We start from the raw sequence: 14767 nt of genomic DNA on the forward strand, positions 1-14767 counted from the left end.
TGTTTTGTATAATTTTGAAGAACTTAAGATGAAAATTTATTTGAAGTGTATAATTCTTCAACTCCCCACAAAATGATACTCTTGGAATGTACTATATTATGAAAAACATTAGTGAAGGACTACTACATATAGTTTGTAATATATAGAAGTTTTAAGTTGAACAAACACATTTATTAGTGAAAGAATACAAATATTCTGAAAAATCATCTTTTTAAGAAAAAATTGTTGTAACATGAAGGAAATTGCTTGTATTTTCTCTAATATGTATACTAGCAATATCTTTTGATTTTTCAACGCCTCAAATCATTTCTTCTTTCGATTGTATTTTCCTATTTTTCTATCAGTAACAAAAAAAAATGTATAATTTGAAAGATAAGTGGATGTACAGACAAGAATAGAGATGTGGGGAAATAATGTACTATACAAAATTAACATGTACAGGGGAAGGATTATTTCTACAAACAGGACAAGTCCCATTAATCTTTAACCATTCATCAATGCATTCAGCATGAAAGCAATGTTCACATTCAGGTATGCATCTGACTGTCTCTTTTGGATGGTAATCTGCTAGACATATTGAGCAAGTCAAATGATTTTTCCCTGGAACTCTTCGACTTTCTCCTAGAACAACTTTTGTGTACGACTCGATAGTTGAATCATCCAGGCCTGTAGTGATTTCTGCTTCATGTGGTACAACGGCTGCTCCACCACCATTAGTGGCCGGGAGATCAAACAACGATTGCCGGATCTCTCGCCTTTGGTCATAACAGATGTAAAATGCCACACACATTGAACATAAGATGGCTGGTATCACTAAGGCTAGTGCAATAATTCGGAATATTTTTATATTCTCTGCATTGCCTGCAAGTAAATAATCATATTAAACGTTAAGGCAAAAGAATGTTTTCATTCATCAAATCTAAATATTCCAAATCATTCATCATATCTAAATACTTCAAGTTGTTAAATAAAATAACAAACTTTTTAGGTGATAAGAGTTATCTTATGCACGACCTCAACCGTTTTAAAGTTAGTGGAATAATACATAAATGTCTTAATTATATAAGTTTGAATTGGATCACTATATATAAGAAGGGCAAACTTGACCATTACTTATTAATAGGTAATTATGATGAATCCTTTGAATAGGTAAGGTATAGAATGGATGTTTCTTATTAGTGTAGGATCAAAATTGTGCAGACTTGGCTCAAAATAGACATTAACACAATATGTTAATATTGTCTTCAGGCTGGTTTAGCTCAAGTTGAAGAACAACAGACTTAATGTTTATTGCAAAGTTGAACATGGTTGATTGATAACATTGGACAAATATTGAAGTATAAATGAGAAGAGATTGTAAATGGAGAAATATTTACCTGATCCAGAAGCATCAAAGCACCGAATTTTTCCAGTAGTTGCATTTTTAAATCCACAATAATTTCGTTTTAATTCACATTCCTTGCAATTTGGTTCATCCCAGGTTAACACAAGATCATTATTAAGGTCAGTTGAAAAAACTGCATCATTTTCAGGCGTCCACGAAACAGGAATAGACACGGTGCTTTTAACACTGCAATTATACAACCTTTTCATTTGGTTTGCAAGGCTCGTTGAAGAAGTAGCCAAAGTGGAGATCGTAGAATTACTCATACAATCAATAACACTGAACCGAGACCTGACTAAACCTGTCGAACAAGTCAAGAAAGTGTAGTTCCGATAGGAAACAGACTTGAAGACAGAAAGAGAAGGCATTTGAAAATCAATAAGCCTTTTCGGAAGGCAATTAGATGGATCGTAGAGTTGAATTTCTTGTGTGAGGTAGTTGATATCGCGTACATAGAAATCCCCTGCACCTGGAAGATTTAGAATTCCTCTGCCTTGATTGTTGCATTTGAGATTGAAACCAGGATATGTACAATGTTGAAGATTTTGTGGCCTCTGTAATCCAAAAGGAAATCGTATATCGAAACGATTGTTTCCACAAATGGAATCCAGGGGGCAATCATATTTTGCATAGACAGATGAAAAGAGAAGAAAAAAGACAAAGAAGAGTAGGAGGATATTGTCCATATTTTTCAAGAATGAATATCAACACGGATACACCACTTATATTATACTTGCTTGATTAGAATTTATAAATAGCAAAGACATAGCGAGTTACATTTATTAATTAGTTGTTTCAGAAGTCAAAAGCTTGAGTGGTGATCATGCCAAAGATGTCTATATAGTGAGCCTGTTCAAACAACAAATATTAAAATCCATTTTATATTATAAAGTTGAATAAGATTGAAAGAGGATTGCATTTTGCCGCAGGTAAACGCTAGAGTCAAAAGAAAAAAGTGAATAGCATAACACAGCTGCTCAGATAAGGGGTTATCATAGCTTTTGGTTGTCACTCATAATAGTCTTGTTGATGTATTCGTTGGGCTAACTGTTTTTTTTTTGTGTTAGAGTTACACGTTGGTTGGGAATGTACGGTGATTTTCTTCAATGAATTTGGAAAATTATCCCCTACCTTTTGGAATTAAGTTAGACTATCTTTACATGATATTTGAATAAATTCATTGCAGTTTGGACTCCCAGTCACATTCCAATTAGACCTGAGCATTGTTTTACTTAAAAATTATTATTAACCTTTTTTTTTGACTAGGTTTCGAAATGGAAAAATTGACTAGGTTTCGAAAAATCAATTAATCTTATTATTTAAGAAAAATCGACCTTCAAAGTCGGAGTCGTCACTTGATTTTCGATAAAATCAAGAAAAAAAACTTCAAAAGATTTAAAAAACAGATTAAAAATCAATTGAAAAGGGTTCGAACTTCAATGTACATCTCGAGAAGGTGTTAGGCCCTCGGGATGCCCGCTAACTTGCGGTTGACCGGCGATTTGACTAAATGACTTTTAAAATAAAATTTTTAACTAAGTAAAGAGAAAATTCATTTTGATATTTTGTATTTCATTCTTATTATTTTTATTTATTTCTAAAGGGAGATATTTTGAGGAAATTAATTTAAGGAAAACTAAATTGTGATAAAAGTAAGTAAAAAAAAAAAAAAATTTAAATAATGAAAAATGGCTACCCCTTTAGGAGATTTTTTAAAATTCTACCAAGATATTAAATAATTCAAACAAATAAATAATAGAGAAAGAAATATTTGAACTTGGGCTTGATTGCCCAAATTCATTCAATTGGGCTTTGGCCCACCTGTCCTAATCTATTTACTTAGATTTGGGCCCTTTTAAAAAAACCTGCAGAGACAAACGGCCTTTGGGCCTGTTAATAAAAAAGGGGCTGAAGGGCCCTGGCCCAATCCTGAAAAAAGAATCACAAAGTATACACAAGTGTATACATGCTGTATACAGCATATATTTGACCCATTTGGACCTCTCAAGCCCTGCACCTATTTGAATATATATTTTCCGCTACTTTTCCCTGTATTGCCCTGCGTATTTGTACCTGTACAATTTTTAAAACTTACTTAACAAGTGTATATCGTCGCCCGATAATGTATACTAATGTATACGGGCTGCACCCTACGTCCGCATTGTTTGCCTGATTCCGAATTTTAATTAGAATAGGCGTCCCTCTACGTTAACCTGCAATTCACATTTTTTACACATATTCATAATATAGCGTTTCTGTATATCACTGTATACAGGATGTATATCAGCCTGTTTTTCGACCTTCGAGAGTTTAAAGTCCCTTTCCAGAAGCATATTTTCACTTCCATCAACCCAGATTTTGGATTAGGCCTCCTGTGCACATTTCAAACTGTATATCAGTGTATAACGGATGTATACAGCTGGTATACAGCTTCTCAAATCTGCAAAACTTGCTTTCCAGCACTGAAGCTGCTGGTTTTTCGACCTGTAAATTAATTTCCAGCAGCTCTCTTCTTTTGTTCAACCTGTACGCCAGTCTTGAGGGGGTCTACGACTCGAAGAATATGTTTTGAGCCTTTGCGGCTCCACGAGAGAATGCAACGAGTTGGAGTAGAATCCATAAGGATTCGAGAGGAGTTTCACATGCATAAAATAGAAGTAAGTTAACATGTGAACGATGACGTAAACCAGATGTATTTTGAATGGAACGCAAATAAAAGAAACACATATAACTTTAGAGAAGGCCGAATGAAACCCAAACTAAAAAATTGATCAAAGCTAGGGAAGCAAACTAAGCCTAAACAATAGCAACTCATGTTTGTCATTAAGCAAATTTATCACTAAAGCATGCAGTGAATGAACATGGATCATTAAATTCAGGCATACAAAGGCCATTAATTAGTCGAATAGCTACCAACACAAACGATAAAATGCATACCCGAGGACCTCACTGAGAATAGCACTATGAACTAGAGGGATAAAAGGTCCATTTTAAAGTGAGATAGCATGAATGAATCCAAGCAAACGACAAAACGTACAACACTATTTGGCAACTAGAATTTGAACTACCAACAAACCATATTTCAGACGAAACGAGATAAGAACTAAATTAAGATCGAACCATACAATTTCAAGAAGCACAAATCGAAGTGTACCCCTCCCCTACGCACTTAGAAACTCAAACTATTCCAAAGGGAAAAACACATTATAGCTCCATAGGGAATTCTTAGAAGAAGAAAGAAAGACAAACTTAAACAAGACTTGAACCAAAATTTGTATTCTATCAGGCAACGAAACCTTGTGCTAAGGCAATAACCCATGATGAACAGAAGGGTAACAAAGCTTACATAACAGCAATGATATAGTAGGGAACATCATAATGGCATTTGAGACATAATGCAAATCGACGCTAGAAATCGAATCCGATACTTTAAATGCAAATCACAATGAAATCCATAACCCATCAATCAACAAGAAACCTCAATACTGGACACATTTACAGTAGAAGCAAACCAAAGTTGAACTCGAATCGATGAATTAAACAAAGCTTAACTGAGATAAATTAACATAAGCATAAACTGTATTTACCTTTTCGAAAGCAGCGAGCGGAAACGACGAGCGAGATAGCAAGCTTCCACCACCGAAATGAACTCCAAACGGTTCCAAAGGCGAATCAACACACAGAAGAAACAGAATCGCGGCTTTCAATCTCCTTGAAGTCTCTTTCTTAAGTATTCACACGTAAATGTATATGATTGATGATTTCTAGCCTTAAGGTAGAGAAAAGTTCTAAAAAAAATCCCCCAAAATTTCGGAATTCCAACAACAGACGGAAACAGAGTTCTCTTTTTTTTTCTGAAGATTTTTCAACTAAAATCGCCCCCTTGATGACTGAAAATGGAGGGTATTTAGAGAGGGACGCTCGGCTTCCATTTTAGGCCGGCTTCGACTCCCTTCGAATTGAAAAATTCAAATCCCTTTTCAAACCCCACAAGGCAAACATTGCGTTTGGCGAGGGCGACTACGACGTCTCACAGACCTGCTTGACAGGGCATGGGTCTCTGTCGTTGCGTCTCGTTCAAGCGAAAAGGAGAGTGGAAGAACGTGGGGTTGTTGGGGTTTTGCAGGAGATGGCGTCTGTGTTTCTGGGCTTCTGTCCAGAGGGTGAGGAGAGGAGAGAGCGAGCGTGGGCGTGAGACGCGGGAGAGAGGGAAGGAGAGGAGAGAGCGACGAGAGTGCGAGAGCGTGGGGAGATGAGGGAGAGAGCGTGGGGGTCGCGTGGGTTCTGAATTTTTTTTTCGCGTCTGCACCTGTTCTGGGAATTAGGTGAGCGTTGGTCTGGGGAAGAAGAGAAGGGAAGGGGGTCGCGGGTCGGGTATTAGGTGTTGGGTCGGAGCGGGTATGGGGCTGGGTTGAAGGGTAAATTTTTTATTTAAATGTTTTGGGCCGTCTGAATGGGGAAGAAGTGGGCTGGGATATTTAAGTAGCGTTGGGTTGAGGGGTTTTTGGGCCTGGGAATAAGAGTGGGCTGATGGGTAAAGGAATGGGTTTAAGATATACATATATACATATACATATATGTATATACATATATGTATATATGTACATATATTTTATTTTCGCAAGGTTTATAAAACTAACTAACTCATACCGACGCGGGTCAAAATTGGGTGTCAACAACTGTCCCTCATTTTACTTGGGTGGATGCAAGCAACTCGAGGAAAATGAAGTTGACCGAACCAATTTTGACCAACTCCACTCGCCTTTAGGAAGGAGGATTTGACAAAGAGTTTAGGAATTATGGCCGAACCCTTGCAAACGGGTCTCCTACATATCTCAGGCTATATGAGAATTCAGGCCACTTGTAGTTCGATAAGCTTGATTTACCGCACGATTTCAAAGAATCAAAAGCCACCTCGACACCGAATTATGAAGGTGTCGAAATGCTCGAGAATAGAATTCGAGAGCGAATGTTGGAATACAGCCGAGTTTTCAACATTGAATCTGCCTACATACCCTTAAACCTTCGGAATCAGGCTGTGTGTAGTTCGACTCGATCGTTGGAAAAGGAAAACTATTATGCTAGCTAACCTTCGGTTTTGAACGAGTGACACATTAAACGAGTACGAAAAAGAGGCTTGTAACCTCTTAGCCATGAATGTGGCGCGCTTCACACCCATAATTAAGAACTTACACGGACATAATTTCCAAATCTTTTTGGCGTATTATCACTCAGATTGGAAACTTGCCTCCGATAAAACAAAACTTTCGGCAGCGAGACAGAAACTGACAGAACTAGAGAAAACCCGTATGCCTCGAGAGGGTGGTTCGATTGTGGTGGAAGTCGCTCCTCTGCTCGCGTCCTAAGAGTTTGACACTCCTCTTTGGACTGTGTCGCAGTTCGCTGCTAAGAAAAAGTTCCACGTTGTGCTGCATCCTTTTTGATGTCGTCCGCACCTGTGGTTTTTGGAGAATTCATCCTTTTGGATGCTCTCGACAAAGACTGAGATAAAACTCGTCAGCTTAAAAAAATGCAATTAGGATGGGAGACAGTGTCTTTTACCATGTCGACACTTCATTGTTCTCTTCCATGTTCGACGTCGACTCGATCGGTCTGACGTCCAGCAAATAAAGCTTATGCCTTGTGTTTTGCAATATCATCTTCAATGTATTCCATACTTGATGTTGAAATAAATAAATAAATGCTGATGCGACATTGATGCTTCTTTTGTTGTCATCTTCGATGCTCTCCATGATGTTTATTTTTATAAGAAATAACATAATGCAGTCGAGGCCAATGGATAAGTATTGCTCTTTCTTTATCCAAGTACGTCTTCTTGCGGGTCATGAATATCTTCCCGCGATACGTAAATTCCTGCGAGATATGAATCTTCTCGCGATGCATAACTTTCAGCGAAGAATAAAATCTTCTTGCGATGTGCAAATTTTGACGAGGCATGAATTCTTCTCGTCGTGCATAAATTTTGACGAGGCATGAAATCTTCTCGTCATGCATAATTATTGACTCGCGATGCATGATTTCCGCGATGCATGATTCCGCGATGCATGAATTCCAGCGAGGCATAAATTCTTCTCGCGATGTATAAATTTTGACGAGGCATGAAATCTTCTCGTCATGCATGATTATTAACTCGCGATGCATGATTTCCGCGATGCATGATTCCGCGATGCATGAATTCCAGCGAGGCATAAATTCTTCTCGCGATGTATAGATTTTGACGAGGCATGAAATCTTCTCGTCATGCATGATTATTGACTCGCGATGCATGATTTCCGTGATGCATGATTCCGCGATGCATGAATTCCAGCGAGGCATAAATTCTTCTCGCGATGTATAGATTTTGACGAGGCATGAAATCTTCTCGTCATGCATGATTATTGACTCGCGATGCATGATTTCCGCGATGCATGATTCCGCGATGCATGAATTCTAGCGAGGCATAAATTCTTCTCGCGATGCATAAATTTCGACGAGGCATGAAATCTTCTCGTCATGCATGATTATTGACTCGCGATGCATGATTCCGCGATGCATGAATTCCAGCGAGGCATAAATTCTTCTCGCGATGTATAAATTTCGACGAGGCATGAAATCTTCTCGTCATGCATGATTATTGACTCGCGATGCATGATTCCGCGATGCATGAATTCCAGCGAGGCATAAATTCTTCTCGCGATGTATAAATTTCGACGAGGCATGAAATCTTCTCGTCATGCATGATTATTGACTCGCGATGCATGATTCCGCGATGCATGAATTCCAGCGAGGCATAAATTCTTCTCGCGATGTATAAATTTTGACGAGGCATGAAATCTTCTCGTCATGCATGATTATTGACTCGCGATGCATGATTCCGCGATGCATGAATTCCAGCGAGGCATAAATTCTTCTCGCGATGTATAAATTTTGACGAGGCATGAAATCTTCTCGTCATGCATGATTATTGACTCGCGATGCATGATTTCCGCGATGCATGATTCCGCGATGCATGAATTCCAGCGAGGCATAAATTCTTCTCGCGATGTATAAATTTCGACGAGGCATGAAATCTTCTCGTCATGCATGATTATTGACTCGCGATGCATGATTTCTGCGATGCATGAATTCCAGCGAGGCATAAATTCTTCTCGCGATGTATAAATTTCGACGAGGCATGAAATCTTCTCGTCATGCATGATTATTTATATTGCCCCCGTGAATAGTAACGGCAAGACGACCTCCAAATAATATATCGACTTGATCGATAATGATAAAAATAATAATTGCATAGATGTCTCTTCTGAGGTAATGCATTGTCTTGATCGACAATAATCATCTTGCTTTGATAACACAATGCAAATAGCGTCTTCTATAGAAATCGTGAAATCTTCGCTAAGATTCCTTTTTGATCCACCTTTGAATCTGGTCAGGCACTTTGTAAATTTCATGTATTGGGGAATGGCTTGAAATAAACAAACACATTCACAAGCATCTTGGCATAAAGATATGAAATGCTTCTTGCTTTCAATAAAATCACCGGCTTTGGAGATAGTTTTCTCCTTCTCCGTATTCATCAGTCGGAAGAATTCGGCCGATTTCGAAGTGAAGCTATAAACCTGCATCCACAGAAAAATTGTCAGTTTAAACATACTGATCTGTGTCGATCCCTTCGATTGTTTGCTCCTTATCTTGACGTCCTCGGTTGATTTCCCGATTTCCCGACTCTTGATAGATAAGAAAATATCTTATGCCAAACAGATGAAATATAAAAGGGAAATTTTTAAGAGAAGCAAGAAATTTTTTAAGAAATAGTATCTCGAAAAAGTCAATGCCAAGTCATGTCATGTCAGGCTTAACGAGCTTCTTTGAGTCCGACGCTTGTCGAATGAATTTCAGAGGCATTCCGGACTTGTGGGGAAGTCCCATGACGAAATTTTGAGGCCATCCTCAAAATTTCTGTCCCAGTTTAGTATCTTGTTCATCTTTCCATTGTAACCGAACAAATCTCGGAATTTTTGAGATCTTCTCAAAAATTTTGTCCCAGTCGCAAACTCGAAATGTCTTTAGTTTGATCCGCTGAGGAGAAGGTTCCTTTTGGAGAATTTTTGAGTCCCTCTCAAAAATTCTGTCCCAGTTTCTATTGTAGAAGGGGGGAAATAGAAATCTTACGAGAGATATGACCGAGCCCTTGTGGAGCCTACGTATCCCGTTGAGGCAGGAATCAGGTCAAACGTAGTTCCCCTTTAAAGGTTAACAAGAATAAAATTTACAAAGAAACCGACCGAAGCCGACACAGGCCGCCTACGTATCTCATTCTCGAGAATTCAGGTCGAACGTAGTTCAGGTCGTAGAATTTGGTCTTCTGTTTTGACTTGTTAAAGAAGTCCAACTTCAAATGAATTTTTGAGATCCTCTCAAAAATTCTGTCCCAGTTTCCATTATGGAGAGAAATGGAAATCTTCTGGGTATATGACCGAGCCGTTGTGGCGCCTACGTATCCGGTTGAGGCAGGAATCAGGTCAAACGTAGTTCCAACACAAGGAATAATCAAGGGGAATAAATGGGGTGACCGAAGCCGACATAGGCCGCCTACGTATCTCGTTCTCGAGAATTCAGGTCAGACGTAGTTCGTTAAAAATGTGTGATACATTTTCAAAGGAAAGGTAACAAAACTTCATACGCAAAATTTGGCCAATGTTGGGCATTCTTCTTCTCGAATGAATATCTCCAAATGATTCAGTTCAGAAATGTCTTGTACTCACTCTTGAGCATCCAATCTGTCCTTCATTCAGGTGGTTTCCTCAATATTGATCAAGTTGTTGTTGATCATGTTTTGTATCTTGTGCTTCAGAGTTGAACAATTCTCTGTGTCATGTCCCACGGCTCCTGAATGATAAGAGCATCTGTGGTCAGCTCTGTAAAATTTTCCCAAAGGATTGGCTGGTCTTCCTTCTATAGGATAGAGCTTACCCATTGCTTTCAACCTTTCATAAAGTTGAGTTTGAGATTCCCTCAATGGTGTAAATACTTTAGGAGTTTTCCTAAATTTTGGGCGAGGAAATTTTTCCTGATTGACATTATGGTTTTGGTATTCCCTTTTAGAATCTGACCTCCTATGAGTAGCCGTGATCGTACTTACCTCCTCCAATTTTCCTTTTGATTTATCCATATCACTGATTCTGGCAGATTTTCCATTAGATCGCAATGCGGTGAGTTTGGTGAGCTTTCCAGTCTTGAAACCATCTTCCAAAGCTTCTCCCACTTTGACAATCTCAACAAACTTTTGTCCCATCATACACAACATTCTTTCGTAGTACTCAGGCTCTTGAGTACGAATAAACATTTCGGTGATCTCATGTTCGGACATTGGAGGTTGAACTTTTGCGGCCTCTTTTCTCCAACGAAGAGCGTACTCTCGATAATTTTCTGTAGACTTCTGTCTGATCTTCTCCAAGTAGTAGCGATCTGGGGCATCTTCTATGTTATGTCCAAATCTTTCTGTGAAGTCCTTTGCAAGTGCATTCCAACTTTTCCATTGTTTCAACTCCTGTGACGTAAGCCATTCTAGAGCTTCTCCACTTAGACTTCGACTGAAGAGAAGCATTAATAATGCTTCGTTTTTGTCAACTCCCCCGAGTTGATCACAATAAGCTTTCAGATGTGTTAGAGGATTTCTTGTCCCGTTAAAAGTGACAAACTTTGGCACCTTGAACCCTTCTGGGAGGTCGAGATTCGGATGGATGTATACATCCTCATAGCTTAATCCATCGACTTCGGAAACATAGTGTAACTTCTTCATGGCTTTCCTGATCTCTTCTTTCACCTTGGGTACCTCTTCTTTTGAGCTCCACTCTCTCTCCTGTTCCTCACAGTGATCAAGCTCGGAACAATCGGCATGAGGTTCATTTGAAGTTGGGATTTGGAAAGTAGTCTTTTGAGGTATGAGTGGGATAATGGAGGGATTCTGGGTATTTTGATTGGCTTGATAATCTTGGGGGAAACTTTGAGGATCAGTATTCTGGTTCTGAAGATGAAGGATTTGATTGGTATTGTGAGAACGATGTGGTGCTTGACACGATGTGGTGGCGTGATGGGGATAGAGGGTAGTTAAGTCAATGGTTGGAGGATTTTGAATGGGGTTAGAGAGAAGGTTCTGAACTTGTTCCGTGCTTGAGGGAGGATAGTGGAGTGGAGGTCTTCCATCTCTTGGAGGGTTGAAGGATGACACTCGATTAGACAAATCTTGCATTCTTTGCATTTCGACCCTCATTTCGGCAATCTGTTGCATCAGCTGCATAATTAACTCATTTTGATCTGCCGCGGTGGGTTGAGCCACCACAAAATCTGTAAGGCTGACTTCCTCATCGTTGTCTCCCATGGCTGTATTTGCGTTTGGTCCGGGGCAGGAATCTGCGGGACCCTTTGATTTGGTGAAGTAGTGGTGATCTGCTAGCTTTATCGACACAGATCAGTAAGATGTACCTTAAAGGCAAAATAACTCAAATGCAGATTTGTTAGTGCATATCCGGAGTACAAAATGCATAATATCGCACATAAAACAGATAAACACACAAGTCGCTTTGTTTGAGGATATCTTAACCCACGAATGAGGACGGAAATATATTTTGAAAAAACAGGAATTTGTTTGTTTTGACGTCATCTCGGGAAAGCTGAATCACGTTGAGCTATGTTCTTCTTGCAGCTGCCTTTCGACGTCCGTTGATCTTATCTTCATATCTTCAAAACATGGAGAAGAATGAAAATTTTCTGTGATAGGGGCCGGGCCGAGAAGGCTGCCTACGTATCTCATGAGGAGAATTCAGGCCCAACGTAGTTCGGATTTTAGGATGAAAATTTTCCATTCATTCTTCCATTGTGATTACAAGGGAATTGAAAACAACATTGAAATTTCTAGAAGACAACATTTGGCGATTTCTTGTCTTGTGGCTGCGTCATTCCTGCTTTTCGGACAGTGGGAAATGGAGGCTTGTAGACGATTTCTTCTTCATCATCCTCCTCAGTCACTTCACGGCCGGGGCCACTGTGATTTGCTCCTTGATCATGGGCGAGGTATTTTCTGCCCTTTAAGTTGCTATGGGTCGCCAATTCCTCGTCGAGTGCCGCACTTCTGGCCAACGCTACGGCAGTTTCAATATCTATCTTCGCCTCTCTCGCCTTTCCTTCGTGTATCTCCAAACGAAGCAAATTCAACCTTTCCTTAGGCTTTCGGCTTCCGTCTCAACCTCCTTCTTTCTTCTTATCTGCGACGCCAGATCTTCATCCAAAGTCGTGACCGCAGCTTTGTGGTCATGTCTACCTTAAGCCCTTTCTCTTTAATCTTCTGAATTTCTCGAGTGACTCGCTCGATTTTTCTTCGCAATTCCTCCTCAGTGAGCTCCGTCTGGACGTTCTTGCCTTTGTCCATAGCGGTGATTCAACTTTCCTGGGATGATAGAGCGGTATTTAGGATTTATGGTATGGATTTTGTGTGAGAAACTTGAGACTCGGGAATTTTGGTCGGACAATTGTAATGTTGGCTTCTGTATACTCTTTAGGATTTTGGCTAGGAGTGGGTTTACGATATCCTCAATCAAAGCAACATAACACATACACATTTAAACAAATATATCGTGTCCTAAACATGCATGTGACCCTTTTGTGCCAAGGGTAGGCCTAACGAATTGAAGGATGTATATGCTTTTTTAAACCCGATTATTATCCCCCACAAAATTTCATTAATAGCATCCAAAATGTCTGATAAACATAAAATAGAAAATAGTCCTGAAAAATAAATTACAAAACAAAGTACAAATAAAACTGTCCCACGCAAGGGATGGTAAAAATCATGCCTCCTCTGATCCTTCGCCAAGTCTGGTCCTCTTGGCGATGTTGACCTCTTCCCACATGGCATATCTATTCGCCCAGAGATGATCTCTTGCCAATCGAGCTCCTTCTTGATGACTGAACCCCTCTATCGATTGAATCTGTCGCTCCATGCTATCATCTAACTCTGTCATGCATTGTCTGGCCCTTCGCAGTTCTTGTTTCAATCGAGCTATGACTTTGGCATCTTCGGAATGACGACGTTGATGCTCTAATTCACTCTTATCAAACTTCTCTTGAAGGCGGTGAAGTCGGACTTGATGTTTGGCTCCAACATCGGCAATAATGTGAGGAACGTTTGGACCAGGCTCAATTGTTCCAGCGAGACTCTTTTTCAACCATTCTTTGTACTCCCTCGAACATTCTGGACGAAACCTATCTGGTACAGGCTCACCCAACACTCTTCGAGATCTCCACATCCTACACATGTCTTCGGAAAATGCCACTCGCCCATTCTCGTGGTTAGTTACGAATTTCCTCATATCAGCAATCTGGGGCAACTCTTGCTTCCCTCCTAGTTGCCTCAGCACTCGACCGGGGGCGTATGGCCTAGTTCCTCTTAACCCAGCAAATACCAAATAAGGGACCTTTTCAGCTCGAACCACCATATTCTTAGTTACCACCAAACTATCTATCGACCATTGTACGTCTTCTTCTCTCAACCCTCGAAGCCTCGGATACCAAAAACTCTCTCCTCCAGTCTTGTTGCAACGATTGTGATACAACCACCAGTCATGACTATGTAGCTCGTCGGATCGTCTAAAGGGATCTGGTTCTTTGGGGTTATGAGTCTTGATTAAATGACGCATCATCCACCACTGTAGTATCAAATTACACCCTTGAAAGAAGCGTTCTCCGTTCTGACACTTGTCTAAAGCCCTGTAGATGTCGGCCAGAATCATGGGCGCTAAAGTGTAATACTTCGTCGATGTTTTGTAATCCACTCCATAAAAAATGGCATGAGTGACCATAAATACACTAGGATGAATAGTGTATTTTGGCCCTTGGGGAAAACCATCGTGCCGAGCAAACATATCGCAAATGCAAGGGGACGCGCCTCTTTCCATTTTTCTTTTGAGACGAACTCATCTTCATGTTTCTCATAAGCCCTTGCACGCCCAAATCGATAATATAACTTTCTAAAAGGTATATTCGGACCAGGGAGTTTGTCCATCCACTCGGCTTTAACCAATGACAATATCTCTTTAATTTTGGCGAAATCCCATGTTATAGGATTTAGGAGATCTGTATCTGGATGTCGTTTCCTTTTGTTGCACATGGCGATACTTTCATAACTGATGAGAATTTCTTCTATAGTTGGCGTCAACTCTACTTCCCCGAATCGAAAAACCATATTCTCGCTATCCCAGAATTTCACCATCGTTCCAATTAAGCCAGGCCACGCATTCATCTCTAACAACGACGGAAGATGACCTATGTGTTTCTGAACAATTCCTTTATCTTCGTTGTTCATGAACTTCCACCATACTTTGAGGAAAG

At 39.9% G+C, this 14767-nt stretch overlaps 1 protein-coding gene across 1 annotated transcript; it reads right to left on the reverse strand.

Annotated features, from left to right (window-relative positions):
- Positions 1 to 332: 332 nt before the first annotated feature.
- LOC104649460 (putative RING-H2 finger protein ATL21A) lies at positions 333 to 2179 on the reverse strand. Its single transcript, XM_010328732.4, has 2 exons — positions 1377 to 2179; positions 333 to 861 (listed from the first exon to the last, which is right to left on the reverse strand). The coding sequence occupies exons 1-2, from the start codon at positions 2068 to 2070 to the stop codon at positions 419 to 421; spliced, it is 1137 nt and encodes a 378-aa protein (XP_010327034.2). The 5' UTR covers positions 2071 to 2179; the 3' UTR covers positions 333 to 418.
- Between the last annotated feature and the right edge of the window lie 12588 nt (positions 2180 to 14767).

Source organism: Solanum lycopersicum, chromosome 1 (genome assembly GCF_036512215.1).
Source record: "Solanum lycopersicum chromosome 1, SLM_r2.1".
Lineage (NCBI taxonomy): Eukaryota > Viridiplantae > Streptophyta > Magnoliopsida > Solanales > Solanaceae > Solanum > Solanum lycopersicum.